This window comes from Lepidochelys kempii, chromosome 27, assembly GCF_965140285.1.
Source record: "Lepidochelys kempii isolate rLepKem1 chromosome 27, rLepKem1.hap1, whole genome shotgun sequence".
Classification (NCBI taxonomy): domain Eukaryota; kingdom Metazoa; phylum Chordata; order Testudines; family Cheloniidae; genus Lepidochelys; species Lepidochelys kempii.
Genome location: NC_136406.1, coordinates 5290485 through 5312244, shown reverse-complemented (window position 1 = coordinate 5312244; position 21760 = coordinate 5290485). Strand labels below are relative to the sequence as shown.

General features: G+C 44.4%; 1 protein-coding gene across 3 annotated transcripts in view; it reads right to left on the bottom strand.

Moving 5' to 3' along the window:
* Nucleotides 1–21760, bottom strand: part of NSF (N-ethylmaleimide sensitive factor, vesicle fusing ATPase) — a 187067-nt gene that overhangs the window by 1901 nt on the left and 163406 nt on the right. For all 3 annotated transcript variants that reach the window (XM_073325854.2, XM_073325855.2, XM_073325853.2), the window contains exons 18-20: nucleotides 8963–9097; nucleotides 7911–8024; nucleotides 716–771 (exon numbers count right to left, since the gene is read on the bottom strand). In XM_073325854.2, coding sequence (XP_073181955.1) covers nucleotides 716–771; nucleotides 7911–8024; nucleotides 8963–9097 — 305 coding nt within the window. The remainder of the gene's footprint in view (nucleotides 1–715; nucleotides 772–7910; nucleotides 8025–8962; nucleotides 9098–21760) is intronic.

The window sequence follows — 21760 nt, the reverse complement described above, 5'->3', positions numbered from 1 at the left end:
CGAGCTGCCAGGGAGGGTATCCCCCCACCCCCCAGCCCGGCCCAGCCCAGCCCTGCCCAAGCTGCCATAGCCGGGGAAAGGCACCTCTCACCTGGCCCCAAGCTGCTGCGGTGAGAGAGGACTGGGCAAAGTCCTCTCACCATAGCCCTGGGGCAGCTTTCACCCCAAACCCCTCATCCCTGGCCCCAGCCCAGAGCCCACAACCACCCCACAACCCTCTGCCCCAGCCCTGAGTCCCCTCCCACACCCCAAACCCCTCATCCCCAGTCCCACCCCAAAACTTGCACCCCCAGCCAGAGCCCTCATCCCCGCACACCCCAACCCCCTGCCCTAGCTCTGAGCCACCTGCCACTGCACCCCAATCCCCTCGTCCCTAGTCCCATCCCAGAGACTGCACCCCCAGCCAGACCCCTCACCCCCCCACACTCCAACCCTCTGCCCCAGCCCTGAGCCCCCTCCCACACTCTGAACCCCTCGGCCCCACCACACATCAACCTCCATATTGGTGCACATAACAAAATTCATTCCGCACATGGGCATAAAAAACGAGGGAACACTGCCCCAGAGATTCCAGTGCATGCACTGGAGAGCAGGCGTCTGTGAAACGATGCTGCCAGTGGGGGCCTGACTCTAGGATGTCAGGGGGAGTAGCACCCATGCATCAGAGAGCAGAGTTGGGTCCTGGATCAGCCTTTAAAATATTACTAGTACTTACACCCCTTCTTCTCTTAGGAGTGCCAGGAACTTTCTCACACGATAATCAGGATCCATCTAGACACAAAACAAAGATGAAGGAGTGGTCACTAGCAGCTAGAATGGATTTACCAAGAACAAGTCATGCCAAACCAGCTTGATTTCCTTCTTTGACAGGATAACCGATTTGGTGAATAGAAGGAATGTGGTGGATATAATATACCCGGACTTCAGCAGGCTTTTGACACAGTCCCACATGATAGTCTCATAAATAAACTGGAGAAATGTGGGCTCAGTAGAACTGCCATTAAGTGGATACATAATTGGTTAAACAACTGCAAATGAAGAGTAACTATTAATGGAATGATGTCAGATTGGAGGGAGGTCTCAAGTAGGGTTCCACAGGATTCTGTTCTGGGTCCGTTGTTGTTTAATATCTTTATTAATGACCTGGATGTTGAAATAGAGACCACACTGATCAAAGTTGTAGACGACACAAAGCTGGGGCGGGGGTGCACTACAGACACTTTGGAGGAGAGAGCTAAAATTCAAAGGGATCCTGATAAATTGGAGAACTGGGCTACAGACAACACACATACAAAGATGGATTACAAGCCACCAGGAACAGTATCCCCGATAATGTCACGGCAAACCTGGTGGCTGAACTTTGTCCTCACCCACAACTATTTCACATTCAGGGACAATGTATACCTTCAAGTCAGCGGCACTGCTATGGGTATCCGCATGGCCCCACAGTATGCCAACATTTTTACGGCTGACTTAGAACAACCCTTCTTCAGCTCTTGTCCCCTAACACCCCTACTCTACTTGCGCTACATTGATGACATCTTCATCATCTGGACCCATGGAAAAGAAGCCCTTGAGGAATTCCACCATGATTTCAACAATTTCCATCCCACTATCAACCTCAGCCTGGACTAGTCCACACAAGACATCCACTTCCTGGACACTACAGTACTAATAAGCAATGGTCACATAACCACCACCCTATACCGGAAACCTACTGACCACGATACTTACCTACATGCCTACAGCTTTCCTTCAGACCACACCACACGATCCATTGTCTACAGCCAAGCTCTAAGATACAACTACATTTGCTTCTATCCCTCAGACAGAGACAAACACCTACAAGATCTCTATCAAGCATTCTTACAACTACAACACCCAACTGCTGAAGTGAAGAAACAGACTGAGAGAGCCAGAAGAATACACAGGAATCATCTACTCCAGGACAGGCCCAACAAAGAAAGTAACAGAACGCCACTAGCCATCACCTTCAGGCCCCAACTAAAACGTCTCCAGCGCATCATCAAGGATCTACAACCTATCCTGAAGGATGATCCCTCACTCTCACAGATCTTGGGAGACAGACCAGTCCTCGCTTACAGACAGCCCCCCAACCTGAAGCAAATACTCACCAGCAACCACACCACACAACAAAAACACTAACCCAGGAACCTATCCTTGCAACAAAACCCATTGCCAACTCTGTCCTCATATCTATTCAAGGGACACCATCATAGGACCTAATCACATCAGCCACACCATAAGAGGCTCGTTCACCTGCACATCTACCAATGTGATATATGCCATCATGTGCCAGCAATGCCCCTCTGCCATGTACATTGGCCAAACCGACATTCTCTATGAAAAAGAATAAATGGACACAAAACAGATGTCAAGAATTATAACATTCAAAAACCAATCTGAGAACACATCAACCTCCCTGGATACTCAATTAGAGACCTAAAAGTTGCAATACTCCAACAAAAAAACTTCAAAAACAGACTCCAATGAGAAACTGCAGAAATTAATTAATGTGCAAACTGGACACCATTAAATTAGGCTTGAGTAAAGACTAGGAGTGGATGGGCCATTACACAAAGTAAAAACTATTTCCCCATGCTAATTTTTCCCCTACTGTTACTCACACCTTCTTCTCAACTGTTTGAAATGGGCCATTCTGATTATCACAACAAAAGTTTTTTTTCTCCTGCTGATAATACCTCACCTTAATTGATTAATCTCGTTATAGTTGATATGGCAATACCCATTTTTTCATGTTCTCTGTGTATATATATCTTCCTACTGTATTTTCCACTGCATGCATCTGATGAAGTGGGTTTTAGCCCACGAAAGCTTATGCGCAAATAAATTTGTTAGTCTCTAAGGTGCGACAAGTACTCCTCGTTCTTTTTGCTGATACCGGCTACCACTCTGAAACCAGACAACAAAATGAAATTCAACAAAGACATATGTAAGGTACTATACTTAGGGAAGAAAAACCAAACGCACAAATGCAGACTGGGGGATAAGTGGCTTGGCAGCAGCACAGCTGAAAAGGATTTGGGAGTTGTGGTGGATCACAGCCTTGACCTGAGCCAACAATTAAAACAGTTGCAAAAAAAGCAAATACAATTTTGGGCTGCATTAACAGAGGCATAGCATGCAAATCACAGGAGGTGATAGTACCGATCTACTCAGCGCTGGTTAGGCCTCAGCTGAGTACTGTGTTCCACTTTGGTCAAAAATGTATAAAAAGGATGTAGAGAAACCGGAAAGGATCCAGAGGTGAGTGACAAAGATGATCAGAGGGATGGAATGCAGCCATACGAGCAAAGGCTGAAGGAATGGGGTATGTTTGCTTTGGAAAAGAGGAGATTTAGGGGGGTCACGATTGCGGTCTTCAAAGTATTGAAAGGCTGCCCTAAAAAAGATGGAGAAAAGTTGCTCCCTCTTGCCACAGAGGCAGGACAAGAGGCAATGGGGTCAAACTCCAGCACGGCAGATTTAGATTAAATCTCAGGAAAAACGTCCTCTCTGTAAGAACAGTAGGATAATAGAACAAATTGCCTGGAGAAGTCGTGGAAGCTCCTTCACTGGAGGTTTTCGAAAGGAGGCTGAATAGCCATCTGTCTTGGATGGTTTAGACACAACAAATCCTGCATCTTGGCAGGGGGTTAGACTAGATGACCTTTGTGGTCCCTTCTAAGCCTATGGTTCTATGAAAGAAGTCCCATAAGAAACAGGAAATGCACTCTCCAGGAGATCATAACCGGAAAATGAACAAAACTAAGACACTCAGCAGTCTCAGACATGAAGACTGAATACAGCTTGGGACTGAGAAATGAAGGCTAGACTTCTGATTTATTACGAAGACAGGGGAGAGGCTTTGTTTCTTACGTTCCACCCAAGTAGGAGGAGTTTGAGTTATAACCATTTGGAAATCAGAGATTGCAGTTTCCTAATATTTTATTTACATTTTATTGCATCTCACACAGTTTGAATATAAGCTCCATATTCAGATGTTTATTCTGTAGTCTTCAGGGAGATTGGTGAAGTATGGTGGGCTAGTACTAGAAATACTCCACATGGACAGTCCAAAGTTTACAAATGCTGTAATTTTGGAACTAGGGATCAAATATTCTATTTGAAGGGAGCACTCAGACCTATGCTTAGCAAAATAAACACAAAAGGAGGGCTAGCTGCAATATGCTCACTGGCCTCTTGACCGATACCTGGATAGATAGAGGATAATATTCAATCTGACGAGCACAGGAGTGCCATAAGGGAAACTATAGCAAAAAGTTCCTTTATTGTATGTTTTATGTTCCTATAGTTAAAGAAAATCTTCTATTGATTCCAGGTTTATGAAAAAAACAAAATGCAACAAATGGAAAGAGAGGGAAGTTGATGACAATGACTATAAATTAGCAGTAATGAAATGCAGACTACTGATCAAGGAAGCTAAAGGTATGAGTAAAAAATCTGACCAGTAGGACTGGGGACAATAAGAGGGATTTTGTAAAAATATATCAGGAACAAAATAAATCCTAGCAATGGGATAAGTCTGATACTAGACAAGGATGGTAAAATTGTAAACAATGAAGAAAAGTCAGACATGTTCAATCACTATTTCTGTTCCACATTTGGAAAGGAGCTGGATGATATATTCATATCTCACAGTGATAACAAAATATTTTCTATGAGAACAGTAACTAGGTAGAATATTAAACAGCAACTACCACACTTGACTATTTTTAAATCTGCGGGAAGGGTTGCACCCAAGAATTTTAAAAGAATTGGCTCTGTTGCTCAGAGCCACCAATGTTGATTTTTAACAAATCTTGGAATGTTGAGGATATTCCAGAGGACTAGAAAAAGAAAACCAACTACTGTTGTGTCATTATTTAAAGGGTAAATAGGATGATCTGGATAACTATGGGTTGGTTAGCCTGACATTGATCCTGCAGAGTTAAAAAATTAAATAATGGAAGCATAATTAATGCCAATCAACATGGTTTTATAGAAAACATGTCTTGTAAAACAAACTTGATATAGTATTTTGATGAGATTACAAGGGTTGTAGACAAAGATAACTGATATATGACATCTGTAAGGTACTTGACTTAGTTGTGCACAACATTTTGATTAAGAAATAGTAATATGCAAGATCAATGCAGTATATATTAAATTGATTAAAAACTTGTAGATCTAAAAAACTAATTGTAAATGGTCAGCAATGAGAGTATTTCTAATGGGGTCCCACAGCACTGTATTCGTGGTCCAATACCATTTAATGCCTTTATCAATGATCTGGAAAAAATATATCATTACTGATAATGACTCAAACTGGTGGAGTGATAAAAATCATACAGACAGGTCACTTATACAGAGCAATGTGGATCGTTTAGTAAGCAGGGCTCACTTGAACAAAATGCATTTTGATCCAACCCAACTATAAGGCCACATATCTAGGAAGCAAGAATGTAGGTTACATGTACAGGACAAAGGAGTGTTTGTGAAGGCAGCAACTCAGAAAAGAAAAGAACTTAAGGATCAAAGGATAACCACCTGAACATGAGCTCGCGGTACAACACAGTGGCTGAGAAAGCAAACAATCCTTGGATGTATAAGCAGTGGAATATGAAGCAAGAGGGGGGAGTGATACCAACACTGTATACACAGCACTGGTGAGACCACAACTCTATACTGTGTCCAATTCTAATGTCCACGCTTCAAAAAGAATGCAGACAAATTGGAAAGGGGTCAGAAAAGCACTATAAGTACGACTCAAGATTTTAAAAACTTGGCTTACAGGAAGAGACTGAAGCAGTTCAATCTATTTGGTTTCTCCACGAGAAGGTTAAGAGGTACCTGAATGGGGAGAAGATTTCCAGTCATAGGGTTCTAGCAGACACAGGCATAACTAGATCCAGTGACTGGAAACTGAAGCTGGACAAATTCAGACTAGAAATAAGGTGTACATTTTTAACAGTGAGGGTAATTAACCGTGAGAACAAAATACCTAGGCATGTGGTGGATTCACCATCACTTGGAGTCTTTAATTCAGGATTAGATGTCTGTCTAAAAGACACATTCAAGCTCGCCCAGAAGGTCTGGCCTTGAGGCGTCACTTCACTTAGTGAAATTCCATGACTTTGGCCATGTAGGAAGTTAGGCCAGAGCAGCATAATGAACTTTCTCTTATCAGTTGTGAACATGTGAATTTTTTCCTGTATCTATGGCAACAAAGTGCATCTGAGACTTGCGTGAAAAGCGATGACTTTTTGCAATTCAGAGATATCAAGTGTGTGGGAGACTGAATATAAAGGAGCTAGGCAGAATTCAAATTACTTTAATTAATTAATGGCCATGGATCACATTGCTACCAAGCAAGTGCACACCCAACGTCTATATAAGCTCCAATTTGCTCTCATTTATCCACCTATTTAATGTATTCAAAATGATTTGAACCAAAGTTAAAATGCTGCCTACTTTCCCTCAGGTTGGTCTGTCAGGGATTCAGATCACATAGAAAATGACCACCTTCTTAAACAAAATCACTTTAAATGCTTGAACATGCACTTGGATTGTAAACAACAACATTCTTCTGAAACATTCCAGAACAGCAGCCTGTTTACCAAGGGGGAAAACACCCTACCCCCTCGTGACACCGCTCACCACGTTGGTATGTAGCAATGGGGAAAAGCTGGTGCAATTTGATTCCCACTCCCCCATCTCAGAACTGCCCTTACTCTGCACATTTTTAATCCTGGAGTTTTAAAAGCATCAATGTTCAAGGTCACAATCTAACCAAAGTCATTTCCCTGTCTCAGAAGGTGGTTAGAGAGGCATCTATTGTCAAGATTTTAAGTAAAATGGGCTGTAACTGTACCCTTGCAGGCCTGAGCCCATTAAACAAATTTAATGCGTGTGAGCAGTGACTTACTGACTTGCCTGTAGGTATGGAATTAAAAGTCAAGGGAAAGAGAGGAAAAAGTAATCTAGATAAATGACTTTATTCCCTCAGGTGACATCTAGTTAGAGCAGATCCTCAGTGCTGTGCAAGTTTTAACAGAATTGTGAATAGTGAACAGCGGGGGATACATGACTCATATGCTGCTAAACTATATGCTTCTTCACTTATGCTCATCATCTCATAGGAAGATCTAAAGACAGTACATTCAGCTGCACCAAATCCATTTGATGAAAAAAAGGGGAGAATGGGAGGGAAGGGTTCAAATGTAGAAGGGCTTTGAAATATCAGCCACTGAGGATTAGGCCCAAATGCTACACACACACTTTTTTAGCTCACATACACAGTCGAGCATGTGCCTGATGGCTAGCTTGCAGGCACAGGAGATGCAATGGTGAGGGGCTAAGAGCTACGTATTTCTACCCTAGGCAATTCTTTTCTTTAAAGTGCTGACAGTGGAAAATGAAGAGAGCAGCTGAACAGCTTGACAGATTTATCTTCTTTCAGGGAAAGAGCCACTACACCTGCACAGGAAACTTTTTCATAACAAAATCCTCAATTATCACTATCTGCAATCTTAACTTATCACTTGTGCTTGAGAAGGCAATTCATGAAAGGTAAGTCAGCCCAGATCCCCTGGTCTGCAGACATGCTTCTCTGAAGACTAACTTCATACAACTCATGGGCACTCTATTTTTTACAGATCTCTCAATGGACTGAGACATGGTGCTCTCTCTACTGACTGGAGCTGAAAACTGCTGTAGCGAAATCTGCAAGCAATACTGTTGCCTTTTTGGAAACGTAACATGTTCAAGCCACAGCAGACGCAACACAGGGCTCCCAATTTAACAGAGGCAAGGGTCTGTGGGCCAAAAGGTGCTTTCAACGATGTTCTAGTCTTTCTCGTACATCCCTGAAGCAAAAAGCCTCTTACTTGCAATGACATCTCGATCAACATCAGGAGCTTCTTGATTCCGATCCACACTTTCTTCCCTTTGACATGATGTGCAATGGTGCTGCGCTCGTTATCTTTGAAGTTACCAAGAAGCTGGAAGGAAACCAGGAGACAGCCAGCAGCATTAGAAGGACAACTGTGCCAGCCACACTGGTGAGTGCAGAATTAGAAAACAGTCCTTAGCTTAGTCTTGGAAACAGTTAAGAGTAACTGCCTGGAGATACTGTAGGAACAGTCAGACCAGGATACTTTTATGGCATAGCTGTTATCAACAATATCATACAGAGCCAACCTTCCATCGATTTACTTTCTGAATCTTCTATCCTAGGCTAGTCTTCCCCAAATGACAGAGTCTATGAGGAACACAGTGATGTGTGCTAGAGCAACCTTGCAAAACTGTTGTAAAAATTACCAGACGTGAACTACCCTTTGTGAGGATGATGATAATGAAAATACCAACAGTATTTTAGTTACCCTTGTGGAGTGCCACTTTGAAGGCTGTACTACAAGTCTGATAAGCATTTACATCACCTGCTACAAACTCCACACTGCTGCTTGGAGCAGAAGCCGGCCATGGGCTTGACCCGTGGGAGGCCAAGCATCTCCTGATGTGCTGAGCTTTCTTAGCCCCCATCAGTCAACTCAATGGGAATTCAGTGCCTCACAGGATTGGGCCTCATGAATTCAAATTTAAAGAGTTTTGAGGACAACTCTGCTCTCTTTCTTCTATGCCCTCAGAACCGTTTCCAGCCAGCAGAAAAAAGAAGTCACACCCTCTCCGTGTTTTTCCTCTCCCTGTGTCTGCCTCCTGCTTTCCTTGCTTTGGGAACATGACATTCAGTGACACCGGATAGCTGGTGTTGGGCCAATAGAGTAAAGCAGGTCACTATTTCAAAATGGAGCCCTATCACACTCCCCATGGACACCTTTTGATTCCATTCATCAAGTGCTCTATTGCATGGGACATTATTCACACTAACAGTCACTCAGGTGGTCTCTCAGCCGTCTTGACGTTCAGTGGGTCTCCTTACCTCCAAGGCCTCCATCAACTGCTCTCCTGTCGCAATACTGGGTACATGAATGGTGGTGCTGAAAGCATCTAGCATTTCCATTTCCTGCAGGACATCTTTACGGCTGGTGGTTCCAATGATTAAAAGCTTGCGACCCTGCCCATATAAGAAGGAATAAATGTCAAGAAAAAAAGGAAAGCACATGCGTCACCCTTGGGGAGATTAGGTCATAGAATCATAGAATATCAGGGTTGGAAGGGACCCCAGAAGGTCATCTAGTCCAACCCCCTGCTCAAAGCAGGACCAATTCCCAGTTAAATCATCCCAGCCAGGGCTTTGTCAAGCCTGACCTTAAAAACCTCTAAGGAAGGAGATTCTACCACCTCCCTAGGTAACGCATTCCAGTGTTTCACCACCCTCTTAATGAAAAAGTTTTTCCTAATATCCAATCTAAACCTTCCCCACTGCAACTTGAGGTCAAGTGCAGGGAAAAGAAATGAGGCAAACGGTGAGAAATGCTGCTTAAAGCCCCTACAACATATCTCTAACAGACTGAAAAATGAGAGATATCAGATTGAAAATAGTGGAAGTCACCAGCACAAATCTTTAACAAGACAATATCGAAGAATAAGGCTAAGGAAATCAGAATCCTTCCTGCCCATCAGAATCAGAAAAGACCAATAAAGATGGTTTTTTAAGCCCCATCCATAAAGCCTGTATATCGGAACTTTTCTGCTAAAATGACCATTTGTAACATCTGGGTATCATTAGGGTTCAGAGTTAACACTCACTGATCTGAATTAGGGCACTTACACCTCTGAGAGCTATAGTTTCTAGCTGATGATGCTGTGGCTGTGATGACTGTTGTGAAACCTAGTACAAAAAGTTCAAGCCCCTTTCAGCATTTTTACCACTGGGTCAATGTAAAAAGGCCAGAAACTGGCAGAGCTCCACCTGGCCCCACACCCCCGGCTACTGTTGCTGGAGACAAGGACAAGGCGACAGTACTTCGTTGGATTATGTTCTGAAGTAGCATTTTCCACAACCAGGAAAGACAGAAACCTGATTATTATTTTTTTAAGAAGAAAAGGAGTACTTGTGGCACCTTAGACTAAGGTGCCACAAGTACTCCTTTTCTTTTTGCAAATACAGACTAACACGGCTGCTACTCTGAAACCTGTCCTCATTTTTTTAAGTCAACACAAAAGTTTAAATTCTGATGAAAATTATCTGAGTAGCAGAGAGGAAGGAGTCAATCTGGCACACCCGGGGCATCTCCTCACTCTACCATACATAGTTCTTTTTGCTGTGTCAGACAACACTGTGATGACGGCACCCTCCCTGCCCCCAGGACACACAGCATGCCGGACTCCTGAATAAAGTGAATAGGTCTGAATGTTAGTAACAGTAGGTGCAGTTAACGCACAGGGGAGGCTTCTGTCCCATATTTATGAATTCTCACTAACGCAGCTCCCAAGTTCACATGTCTGGGTGCACACAGTGAGTAGGAAAAAGATTTGGGGGTTGTGGTGGATAATCAGCTGAACATGGAGTTCCCAGTTACATCTACACAGGGCTAAAAGACCCACAGCATGACCGCAGCTGGCCCAGGTCAACTGACTCAGGCTCGCAGGGTTCAGGCTGTGAGGCTAAAAATGGCTGTGTCAACACTCAGACTTGGGCTGGGATACATAAACAGCGGAATGTCAAGTAGGAAAAGAAAGGTTATTTTACCTCTCTATTTGGCACTGGAATATGGTGCCCAGTTCTGGTGCCCTCAATTCAAGGAGGATGTTGATAAATTGGAGAGAGTTCAGAAAACAGCCACGAGAACAATTACAGGATCAGAAACCTGCCTTATAGAGTTAGACTCATGGAGCTCAATCTATTTAGGGTGAAAGACCCTGGATCCCTGCAGGCACAAGGTGAGAAGGCTACAGTCCTCACAGGGCAGAGCAGAGAGCCCCAGCCAGGCCCGCGAGGAGGCAGATCAGCCCCAGCCTGCGGAGGCCATCCTGCTGCTGCTAAGTGGTTCCATCCTCCTCCTCCTCACAGTCCTGGCCAGAGGTCTCTGCTCCACCAGGCCAGAACCAGCCTCTTCAGCACCTCGTGCTTGAGTGTCTTGGGCCCCTCAACTGCACAGGGATACGTGGGTCAGAGGAAACGGTGTTACCAGCTTTGAAGAAATGTGTGATCTTGTTGCTCAGGAACATTTCCTAAGTTTTTGTAATGATGATGTAAAACTGTGTTTATGGGATAAAAAAGCGAAAACTTTTGATGAACTTGAACAAACCTAAGCATCTATTCGAAATAAATCACAGGTAGAGGGGTTTGTTTGGTGGGAAGAATGGTTCCCGTTTTACCCCTGTGAAGGAGGGTGGATGGGAGGCTGGGTGCTCACCTCCCCAAGTCCATTCCTCTAGTCCTCATCCCAAATCTCCTGTAAAAACAGAAGAGCCCAGAAGGCGCTATCACTGTAATTCCACTGAGCACCTGAGGAATAAATGCCCTGTGCTGAGTGGGAACAGACCACAAGCAACTCATGGGAATGCTGCTACGCAGAGCACAGAGGCACCTCAGGCAATTGCCACTTATACAGGATTTATAAACGTAGCCTCTGCACAGCCAGGCAGGAAGCACATAAAGGCTGTCAGAATTAATGGGAAGGAACTCCTTGGGTGGAGGAATACAGGTGCAGACATTTCTGTGGTCAGGGGAAACAAGAAGAAAGACATAGTGCCAGGACAGATGGCAGAGCTTTGGCTAGTAGGTCACAAAATCCTTGTGCCTTTGGCTAAAGTACACATGGAAACTGAGGATTTGGAAGCTGAATGGACAGTGGCTGCAGTACATGATAACCCATCACAATTATTACTAGGGAATGACTTTTTCGATGTAGCTCGGGCTGTCAATGGATCTGCCAGCAGCAAGGAGGAATATGGTGCTGAAACCCCAGAAGGAAAGAGCGAAGTCCCAGGAACTGCTGGAGGAATGGGAGTCTCTCTCTTTAATTCCTCTGCAGTAGTGGAAAACAGTCTACCAGGGGTGGGTGTGGTTGAGACCAGCTCCTGCTGCTTGGTGGTTAAAGGCAGCGTCTCCTCTGAGGGGCAGGGGAGTGTGTTTCTGTCAGTGAGAAAACTGTCCAGGTTGCTAGCTGCCAGCAGGCTGCAGTTGAACAGGGGGCAGACCTCTCTCTAGGGTGCATAGGGAGATGTGTCCTAGAGGGAAGGCCGGAGGAGGGGGATGGAATCCTAGAGATCACTGCCGTGGGTGAGGGTTCCATGGATTCTGTAGCTGGAGGCAAACCCAGTTCAAAGAGAGGGGAGGGGGTGGTCCCTGCCAGTGAAAGAACTGTTCTGGCTGTTAGCTGAGAGCCCTTCACAGATGAACAGGGGATAGATCCCACTCTAGAGAGCACAGAGGTGTGTGTCTTAGGAGGGGACCAGAGGGGGAAGTTGAGAAGGAATTTGGGGGAGTACATGAATGTCTCCTCACTGATTACATGGGAAGGTGTGCCCAGGGCAGATTTGCTGGGTCGGCGTTTGTGTTCCCAGGCACCCAACCTGTGGATCAGATTTTAAGAGAGAACTGTGTAACTGACTTCCCGGAGGGGAGCAGACATACTACTGACCTCTTGGGGACAGAGAGGAGCGACAGAGGGTACCCCAATCCAGGACCCACTTTTGCAAAATGCTGTTCCTGGTGTACTTGTGAAAACTAACTGTCTCTTTAAGACAGGATGGAAATCCTACTAAAGACTTGAGTGACAGTGAAAATGCTAATGACCCATCTGAGAAAGGGGATACTGGACAAAACACTAAAGGGAAAGAAAGACCAGTACCTGAACACACACTATGGTTTAGAAAGGGGCTGCAAAACACAATAGGTATTGAACAAACTGGACTGTCAGAAGACGTGGTATGATAAACATAGTTGGAAACACCTCCCTGTCATGAATTTGCTGGTACTGTTACATTTCATAATACGGAGTTTATTGGTTATGACAAAGCATTTGGTACTTATGGTAAATCCTTTAAAAATGTGTAAAACACATAATACTGCTTCTCAGCAAGTACCTGTAAACAGACTCAGAGGCTGGTCACAGCAGGGAAAACATAACAAAAGCTGAACTGCTATGTGGAAGGGGAAACTGGGGCACACCACCTCATGGCATGATGGCTAAATGCCAAGACACCTACACTCTAAAAGATATTGGTATGTGAATTATAGTAACAATGCCCACACCAGAATGTTTTCAGGCAACCTGGGAAAAGAAACACAGAACTTTACAAAAACACATGTGGATGACACTACAATGTTTGGTAACACTTGGGAAAAACCTAAAGAGGGCATTAGGCACACTGCCTTCACATTAGTCAGTGACTAACCCATGGCAGTAATCTAAGGGGGGAGGTGTGACACCCTGGGACCCCAATATTCACCACTGTCAGGTAATGAGGATGTGTTTTGTACAAAGTATGCCTTGTGAGGTATCCTTCTAAAAGTCTTGATCTGCTAGACAGTGATATGTCGTTGGATTGTACATGCTATCGTCGTATGTGAAGGTATGAAGTTTGGCTCTGTAGGTGTTACTGAAACCTGTCATGAGGTTGAAAATGCCCACAAGCCGCCTTTCAGGTACAACAGTTGTCATAAATATAAAGGGAAGGGTAAACCCCTTTGAAATCCCTCCTGGCCAGGGGAAAGCTCCTCTCACCTGTAAAGGGTTAAGAAGCTGAAGGTAACCTCGCTGGCACCTGACCAAAATGACCCATGAGGAGACAGGATACTTTCAAAAGCTGGGAGGAGGGAGAGAAACAAAGGGGTCTGTGTGGCTGTCTATATGCTGTCTTTGCCAGGGATAGACCAGGAATGGAGTCTTAGAACTTTTAGTAAGTAATCTAACTAGGTACGTGTTAGATTATGATTTCTTTAAATGGCTGAGAAAAGAATTGTGCTGAATAGAATAACTATTTCTGTCTGTGTATCTTTTTTGTAACTTAAGGTTTTGCCTAGAGGGGTTCTCTATGTTTTGAATCTAATTACCCTATAAGGTATCTACCATCCTGATTTTACAGAGGTGATTTCTTTACTTCTATTTACTTCTATTTCTATTAAAAGTCTTCTTGTAAGAAAACTGAATGTTTTTTCATTGTTCTCAGATCCAAGGGTTTGGGTCTGTGGTCACCTATGCAAATTGGTGAGGCTTTTTATCCAACATTTCCCAGGAAAGGGGGGGTGCAAGTGTTGGGAGGATTGTTCATTGTTCTTAAGATCCAAGGGTCTGGGTCTGTAGTCACCTAGGCAAATTGGTGAGGCTTTTTACCAAACCTTGTCCAGGAAGTGGGGTGCAAGGTTTTGGGAAGTATTTTGGGGGGAAAGACATTTCCAAACAGCTCTTCTCCAGTAACCAGTATTTGTTTGGTGGTGGTAGCGGCCAATCCAAGGACAAAGGGTGAAATATTTTGTACCTTGGGGAAGTTTTGACCTAAGCTGGTAAAGATAAGCTTAGGAGGTTTTTCATGCACGTCCCCACATCTGTACCCTAGCGTTCAGAGTGGGGAAGGAACCTTGACAACAGTAAAAAGACCAAACAATATTAATGGCTTACTGAGGAAATGCACACAAGCACCAGGATTACCCCAGGAACTGTGTGCAATAGAAACCTCTCTGAGATAGCGCCATACAATGGGAACTATTTGACCCAGATCACAGGAAAAGAGCTTTCAAGCAAGTGAGAACAAGATATAAAAGGGGGGAAATGACATAATGAAGGGACCTTACTCTCCCCACGACAACACTCCTGCAAACACCTCAGGAATAAAGACTGAACAAGGGGGAATTGATGGTCCCAGGCTAAAGGGATTTCTAGCCTGTGTATGAAAACCTGGGAAACCCAAGCTGTAAAGCCAAGACAGCTTGTGCCTTAAGAATCTGCCAGCCTATCACTCAGTGTGAGAAGTATGTTAAGCTCAGTTTGTGGTTTTGTTTATTCACTAGGTAATCTGCTTAGATCTGTTTGCTATTATTTATAATCACTTACAATCTATCCTTTTGTAGTTAATACATTTATTTTATGTTTTAATTCAAACCAGTGTGCATTTGACTAAGGTGTCTGGAGAAAATCTCAGCTTGGTTACCGCAAGCGTGCATGGTCCTCTTCACACTGAGGGAGAGGCGGACCGGGTGTTAAACCCATATACTGGCCAGATTTGACCAGGACAGGACGGTACTGCTCTGGGGTCCGAGGCTGGTGGTTAGAGAGCCTGGCATGTGACTGCAGCTGGGTATGTCCCTAGCTGTGTGAATGCTGGTGAAAGTGCAAGCTTGGAGGGCTTTGCAACTTGTCACAGCAGTACAGTGTGAGAGGGAGCACAGGCTGGTGGGCCAGAGGGCTTAGTGGTATCCCAATTCCAGGTGGCAACCTGGGGGGAACCCATCACTAATGCCCCCTACTCCTGCTTGCTGCCAGATAGGCCATTCCAAAACTGTGTACAATTTGCAGGAAGATATTAGTAACTTCAATGGGAACACAACAGCTATGTATAACTGACATACATCCTGCACCATCCAGAGTTGGTAGAATTGTGGAGATGCTGCTAGCAGAAAGACGTTTATCAGTAGAAACTTTCCTTTCTGCAGCCCCACATCTCCCCAAATTCTGAGACATCTGGGAAGTAGAGAGTAGTGAATAGAGGCTGGGAGGGTAAGAAATCCAGCAATAAGATGGAAAAGGGGGAAAAAACAACCTTTTTTTTGTACGAATTGTTCAAAGGGCAACATTATTTTTGGGCCACCACCAGCATATTTCTGCCAAAGGAGGCCTCTGCTGATGACAGTAAGTCCAGCTTGCAGTGTCTGATGAAGGTGTTGGCTGACCATATGGATGCTCTGCAGATCTCTGTGTGGAAGCTCTTACTTGTTCCACCCACAAGGCAGCTAGAGATCTCACGGTGTGTGCTTTGATACCTTCCAGAGCAAGGGTCTCTGATGTCTTGTAGGTGTCAGTGATATCAAGCCTAGTGCACCTAGTGATGGACAATGGAAATGCTGAGTCCTTTACATCTAGGCTGGAAGGACTCAAACAGGGCACCCGATTTTCTTCTGGATGGTGGTAGAATTTCAACACTTTTTTGAGATCTTCTCTGTCAGATGTTGCGGCTTCAGACAGAATGAAGGACGGACGACTTCTTGGGAAGCATGGAAGGGAGAATTTACTTTAAGAAGAAGGGACCCTGGAATTCTCAGCACCACCTTGTTGTTGTGGAACATAAATGTATGGTTTTTGCATAGATAATGCCACCAGCTCCGAAACACATCTAGCAGATATGATAGCAACCAGAAAACAGGTAGCAGGTACAGGTAGAAGACTGTCACTGAAGCCAGGGGCTAAAAGGAATCATCTATTAATGTCTTCAAAACACAGTGGAAGATCCCATTTTGGGAAAATTGGCCTGACCACCCTCCTGGCCAGTTTGACAGCCATGAGGAACCTGGACATCTAGGGGTTCTCTCCCAGGGATCCTGCAGAAAGGATGCTGCTGAGAGCAGAAACTTGGTGTGAAATGGTACTGGAAAATGTCTAAAATGGCTGGAGTCCCCAGATTCCTGGGTCCTCACCATACTCTTGCACCAGACACTGAACTGAGCCTCTCCTGGATGCTAGTAAAGTCTTGATGACTTTGGAAGATAGACCCAGCATTACTAAGGATTCCCTTTCGATAACCAGGCTGTTGGCTGAAGCCAATCTGGATATGGATGGAAGAATGAGCCTTGGGAGATGATACCCAGTCTCCATGGTAGCCATAGAGGAGGTTCCACTATCAGGTGTATTAGGTTGGAAAATCCTTGGCCAGCGGTAGTTATCAATATGACTGTCACCTGCTCCTTTTTTATTTTCTTAATCACCTTCCCCAGGAGAGGAAAAGTGGGAATGCATGAAGAAAGCCCTGTGGCCATCTGTGTGAAAGGGCATCTGTTGCCATGGATTCAGGAACTCTCTCTCTGATGGGAGTACCTTGGGCTCTTTGTCTCCCTTCAGTCGATTTGTTTGCGAGAACACAATGTCCTCAAGATTAGACCAAAGACCTGATTGAGGCAGAGTGTTGAGCTGGCGTCTGCCTGAGCCAGTTCATCTTCTAGTTCAGCTCCCCTTTTACGTGGCTCGCTCTGAGGGACAGGAAAGACTACTCTGACATCTCCATCGCTTCTGGTGTAGCTTTGGTCTCCGGGTCCCTACCTGGTTGTTTATGTACATGTTTGTGGTTGTTTCGTCTGACTGAAGCAGAACGCTATTTTCCTCCGGGGAGCTGCTCTGAGTTCTAGAAGAGCTATGCTGTCTCTCTTTTCCCTCAGGCTTCCTAGATGGTTTGAAAACCCAGATAAGCACCCCAGCCCTCCTCCTCAACTACTCTGACATCTGTTGGGAAAATAACACCACAGGGCAAAGATTATCCAACAACTTCTTGGAACGTATTGGAGACAATTTTTTATTTCAGAAGGTGGAGAAATCTATTAGGGGAGGCTGTTCTAGATTTGATTTTGACAAATAGGGAGGATCTGGTTGAGAATTTGAAAGTGGAAGGCAACTTGGGTGAAAGTGATCATGAAATTATAAGAGTTCATGATTCTAAGGAATGATAGGAGGGAGAACAGCAAAATAAAGACAATGGGTTTCAAGAAGGCAGACTTTAGCAAACTCAGGGAGTTGATAGATAAGATCCCATGAGAAGAAACTCTCAGGAGAAAAACAACTGAAGACAGTTGGCAGTTTTTCAAAGAGATATTATTAAGGGCACAAGAGGAAACTATCCCACTGCATAGAAAAGATAGGAAGTATGGCAAGAGACCACCCTGGCTTACCCAGGAGATCTTCAATGATCTAAAAATCAAAAAAGAGTCCTACAAAAAGTGAAAAATAGGTCAAATTACAAGGATGAATATAAACAAACACCACAAGTATGTAAGGACAAAATTAAAAAGGCCAAGGCACAAAACGAGATCAAACTAGCTAGAGACATAAAGGGTAACAAAAAAAAATTTCTTCAAATACATTAGAAGCAAGAGGAAGACCAAAGAGATGTTACTCAAGGCGGGGGAGGGGAGGAAATAATAACAGAAGATGTGGAAATGGCACAGGTGCCTACTGACTTCTTTGTTTCAGTTTTCACCAAAAGGTTAGCAGTGATTGGACATCTAATATAGTGAATGCCAGCGAAAATGAGGTAGGATCAGAGACTAAAATAGGGAAAAAACAAGTTAAAAATTACTTAGACAAGTTAGATGTCTTCAAGTCCCCAGGGCCTGGAGTATTGTGTCCTGTTCTGGGCGCCACATTTCAGGAAAGATGCGGACAAACGAGAAAGTCCAGATGAGAGCAACAAAAATGATTAAAGGTCTAGAAAACATGACCTTTAAGGGAAGATTGAAAAAATTGGGTCTGGAAAAGAGAAGACAGGGAGGACATAGCAGTTTTCAAGTACATAAAAGATTGTTACAAGGAGGAAGGAGAAGAATTGTTCTTCTTAACCTTTGAGGATAGGACAAGAAACAATGGACTTAAATTGCAGAAAGGGAGGTTTAGGTTGGATATTAGGAAACAATTCCTAACTGTCAGAGTGGTTAAGCACTGGAATAAATTGCCTAGGGAGATTGTCTAACCTGCTTTAGAAACCTCCAATGATGCAGATTCCACAAACACCTGATAGGGATAGTTAGTCCTGCCATGAGTGCAGGGGACTGGACCACATGACCTCTCGAGGTCCCTTCCACTCCTATGATTCTATTGTGCTAGGCATTGTACAAACACGGAACAGAAAGATGGCCACTGCCTCAGATAGCCTTCAGTGGCTAACAGATAGCCAGTTGTGATGTCACATATTTATCTTCATAGACTGATTTAGTCTATGTAGGCACACATTCTATTTTCTTCATTCTCCCTAATGCTTTTTGCCCCCAACTGGAGTGACTTGTCTTCAGAGCAAGAGATTGTCTTTTATTGTGTTTATGCAGCACTAAGTATGGCCCTGATTCTGATCCAGGGGCTACCATAACTCAAAGTATTTTTAGCACAAACTGTTTCCACAAATGTAACCCTTTTTATCATATCCACAATCAGACATTTATTTGAATTTATGTAAACTTATTTCATAGAATCATAGAATCATACAATATCAGGGTTGGAAGGGACCTCAGGAGGTCATCTAGTCCAACCCCCTGCTCAAAAGCAGGACCCATCCCCAATTAAATCATCCCAGCCAGGGCTTTGTCAAGCCTGACCTTAAAAACTTCTAAGGAAGGAGATTCCATCACCTCCCTAGGCAACGCATTCCAGTGTTTCACCACCCTCCTAGTGAAAAAGTTTTTCCTAATATCCAACCTAAACCTCCCCCGCTGCAACTTGTCCTTGTCCTGTCCTCTTCCACCACTGAGAATAGTCTAGAACCATCCTCTTGGGAACCACCTCTCAGGTAGTTGAAAGCAGCTATCAAATCCCCCCTCATTCTTCTCTTCTGCAGACTAAACAATCCCAGTTCCCTCAGCCTCTCCTCATAAGTCATGTGTTCCAGACCCCTAATCATTTTTGTTGCCCTTCGCTGGACTCTTTCCAATTTATCCACATCCTTCTTGTAGTGTGGGGCCCAAAACTGGACACAGTACTCCAGATGAGGCCTCACCAATGTCGAATAGAGGGGGACGATCACATCCCTCGATCTGCTCGCTATGCCCCTACTTATACATCCCAAAATGCCATTGGCCTTCTTGGCAACAAGGGCACACTGCTGACTCATATCCAGCTTCTCGTCCACTGTCACCCCTAGATCCTTTTCCGCAGAACTGCTGCCTACCCATTTGGTCCCTAGTCTGTAGCTGTGCATTGGGTTCTTCCGTCCTAAGTGCAGAACCCTGCACTTATCCTTATTGAACCTCATCAGATTTCTTTTGGCCCAATCCTCCAATTTGTCTAGGTCCCTCTGTATCCTATCCCTGCCCTCCAGCGTATCCACCACTCCTCCCAGTTTAGTATCATCCGCAAATTTGCTGAGAGTGCAATCCACACCATCCTCCAGATCATTTATGAAGATATTGAACAAAATCAGCCCCAGGACCGACCCCTGGGGCACTCCACTTGACACCAGAGTTGGTTAGTCTAAATTGGTAACTAAATTGGTTAGTCTCTAAGGTGCCACAAGTACTCCTTTTCTTTTTGCAAAAACTTCCTGGATTGTCTATGCACCGCTGTATTGCTCTCCCAGCAGATATCAGGAAAATTAAAGTCACCCATGAGAACCAGGGCATGCGATCTAGTAGCTTCCGCGAGCTGCCGGAAGAGAGCCTCATCCACCTCATCCCTCTGGTCCGGTGGTCTATAGCAGACTCCCACCACTACATCACTCCTGTTGCTCACACTTCTAAACTTAATCCAGAGATGCTCAGGTTTTTCTGCAGTTTCGTACCGGAGCTCTGAGCAGTCATACTGCTCCCTTACATACAGTGCAATGCAAACATTTCAACCAATGCAAACTATTTCCTTTATGTTATTCATAATGCACAATGGGGTCACCTATATTACATGGCACTATTTCTGCCTCCTGACTGGATAAACTTTTATTTTTAAATGAACAGGAAGAGGGAAATCCCATATTTTTAGTTAGCTGCATGAACCTATGCACCGATCCACATGCACAGGAGCACGTGTAAGCCTCAAACAGTCCATGAACATTCTTGTTAAGAAAAAAAGTCACTTATATGAATGTTCATGGAAAACTACCTGGTCAGTAGGCCAGCAATGACACACCTAGCAGGTATGCAAACAACATTGACAAATGTCTACACTACCACTTACTTCGGTATAACTTATGTTGCTCAGGGGTGTGACTAAGCCAAGCCCCCAAGTGACGTAAGTTACACTGACCTAAGTGCCGGTATGGACAGGGCTGTGTCGGTGGGAAAGCTTCTCCTGTTGACATAGCTACCGCCTCCTGTGGTGGTGGATTTATTATGCTGACAGGAAAGCTCTCTCCCATTGGCATAGGGCATCTTCATGAGATGCACTACAGAGGCACAGCTGCACTCGCGCAGCTGCGTCGATGCAGAGCTTCTAGTGTACCCCTACTAGCGCTTCTAGTGTACCCCTTCATCCTCCAGGTATTCGCAAATGGAATGTTTTATACATCACTTTGGTAGCTTCACAGGTATCGAGGTCAGGCTGACTGGTCCATAGTTCCCCAGCTCCTCCTTTCTCCCCTTTTTAAAGATGGGTTCTATGTTAGCCCTTCTCCAGTCTTCCAGGATCTCTCCTGTCATCAGTGAGTTTGCAAATATTATTGCCAGGGGCTCCAAGATTTCTTCAGCATCCTGGGGTGAACAGCATCCGGCCCCACTGGTTCGAATGCATTCAAATTGGTCAGATCTCTGACGTGTTCTTAACTTATCCTGATCCATATCCCTTCCCCTTTAACATCTAAGCATAAACATGAGATTAACGTGGTTTTGGGGAAAACATCAGTAGATGAATGGACAGGTCAAGATGAAAATCAGGCAACACTTTAAGGTGTGCTCCCTACCCAACAGTGAAGAATCTCTTGTCACAGTTATTGCTGGAGCTGGGCGAGTGAAAGAGATACCAAGCAGACACTGAGCTGATTTTTCCACCAGTCTAGGGAGTTCTATCACCTGGAGGGGAACCATGACCCGTTTGTCCAAGCTGTCTCTGGTTGGCTAATGGGTCTTTCTGAGCCAGCCCTGGAAGCAATGGAGGTGTCGTCTTGTATGCTTGGTCACGAAGGTGAGCTGTAAACAGTTCCTTATTGTAGTTCA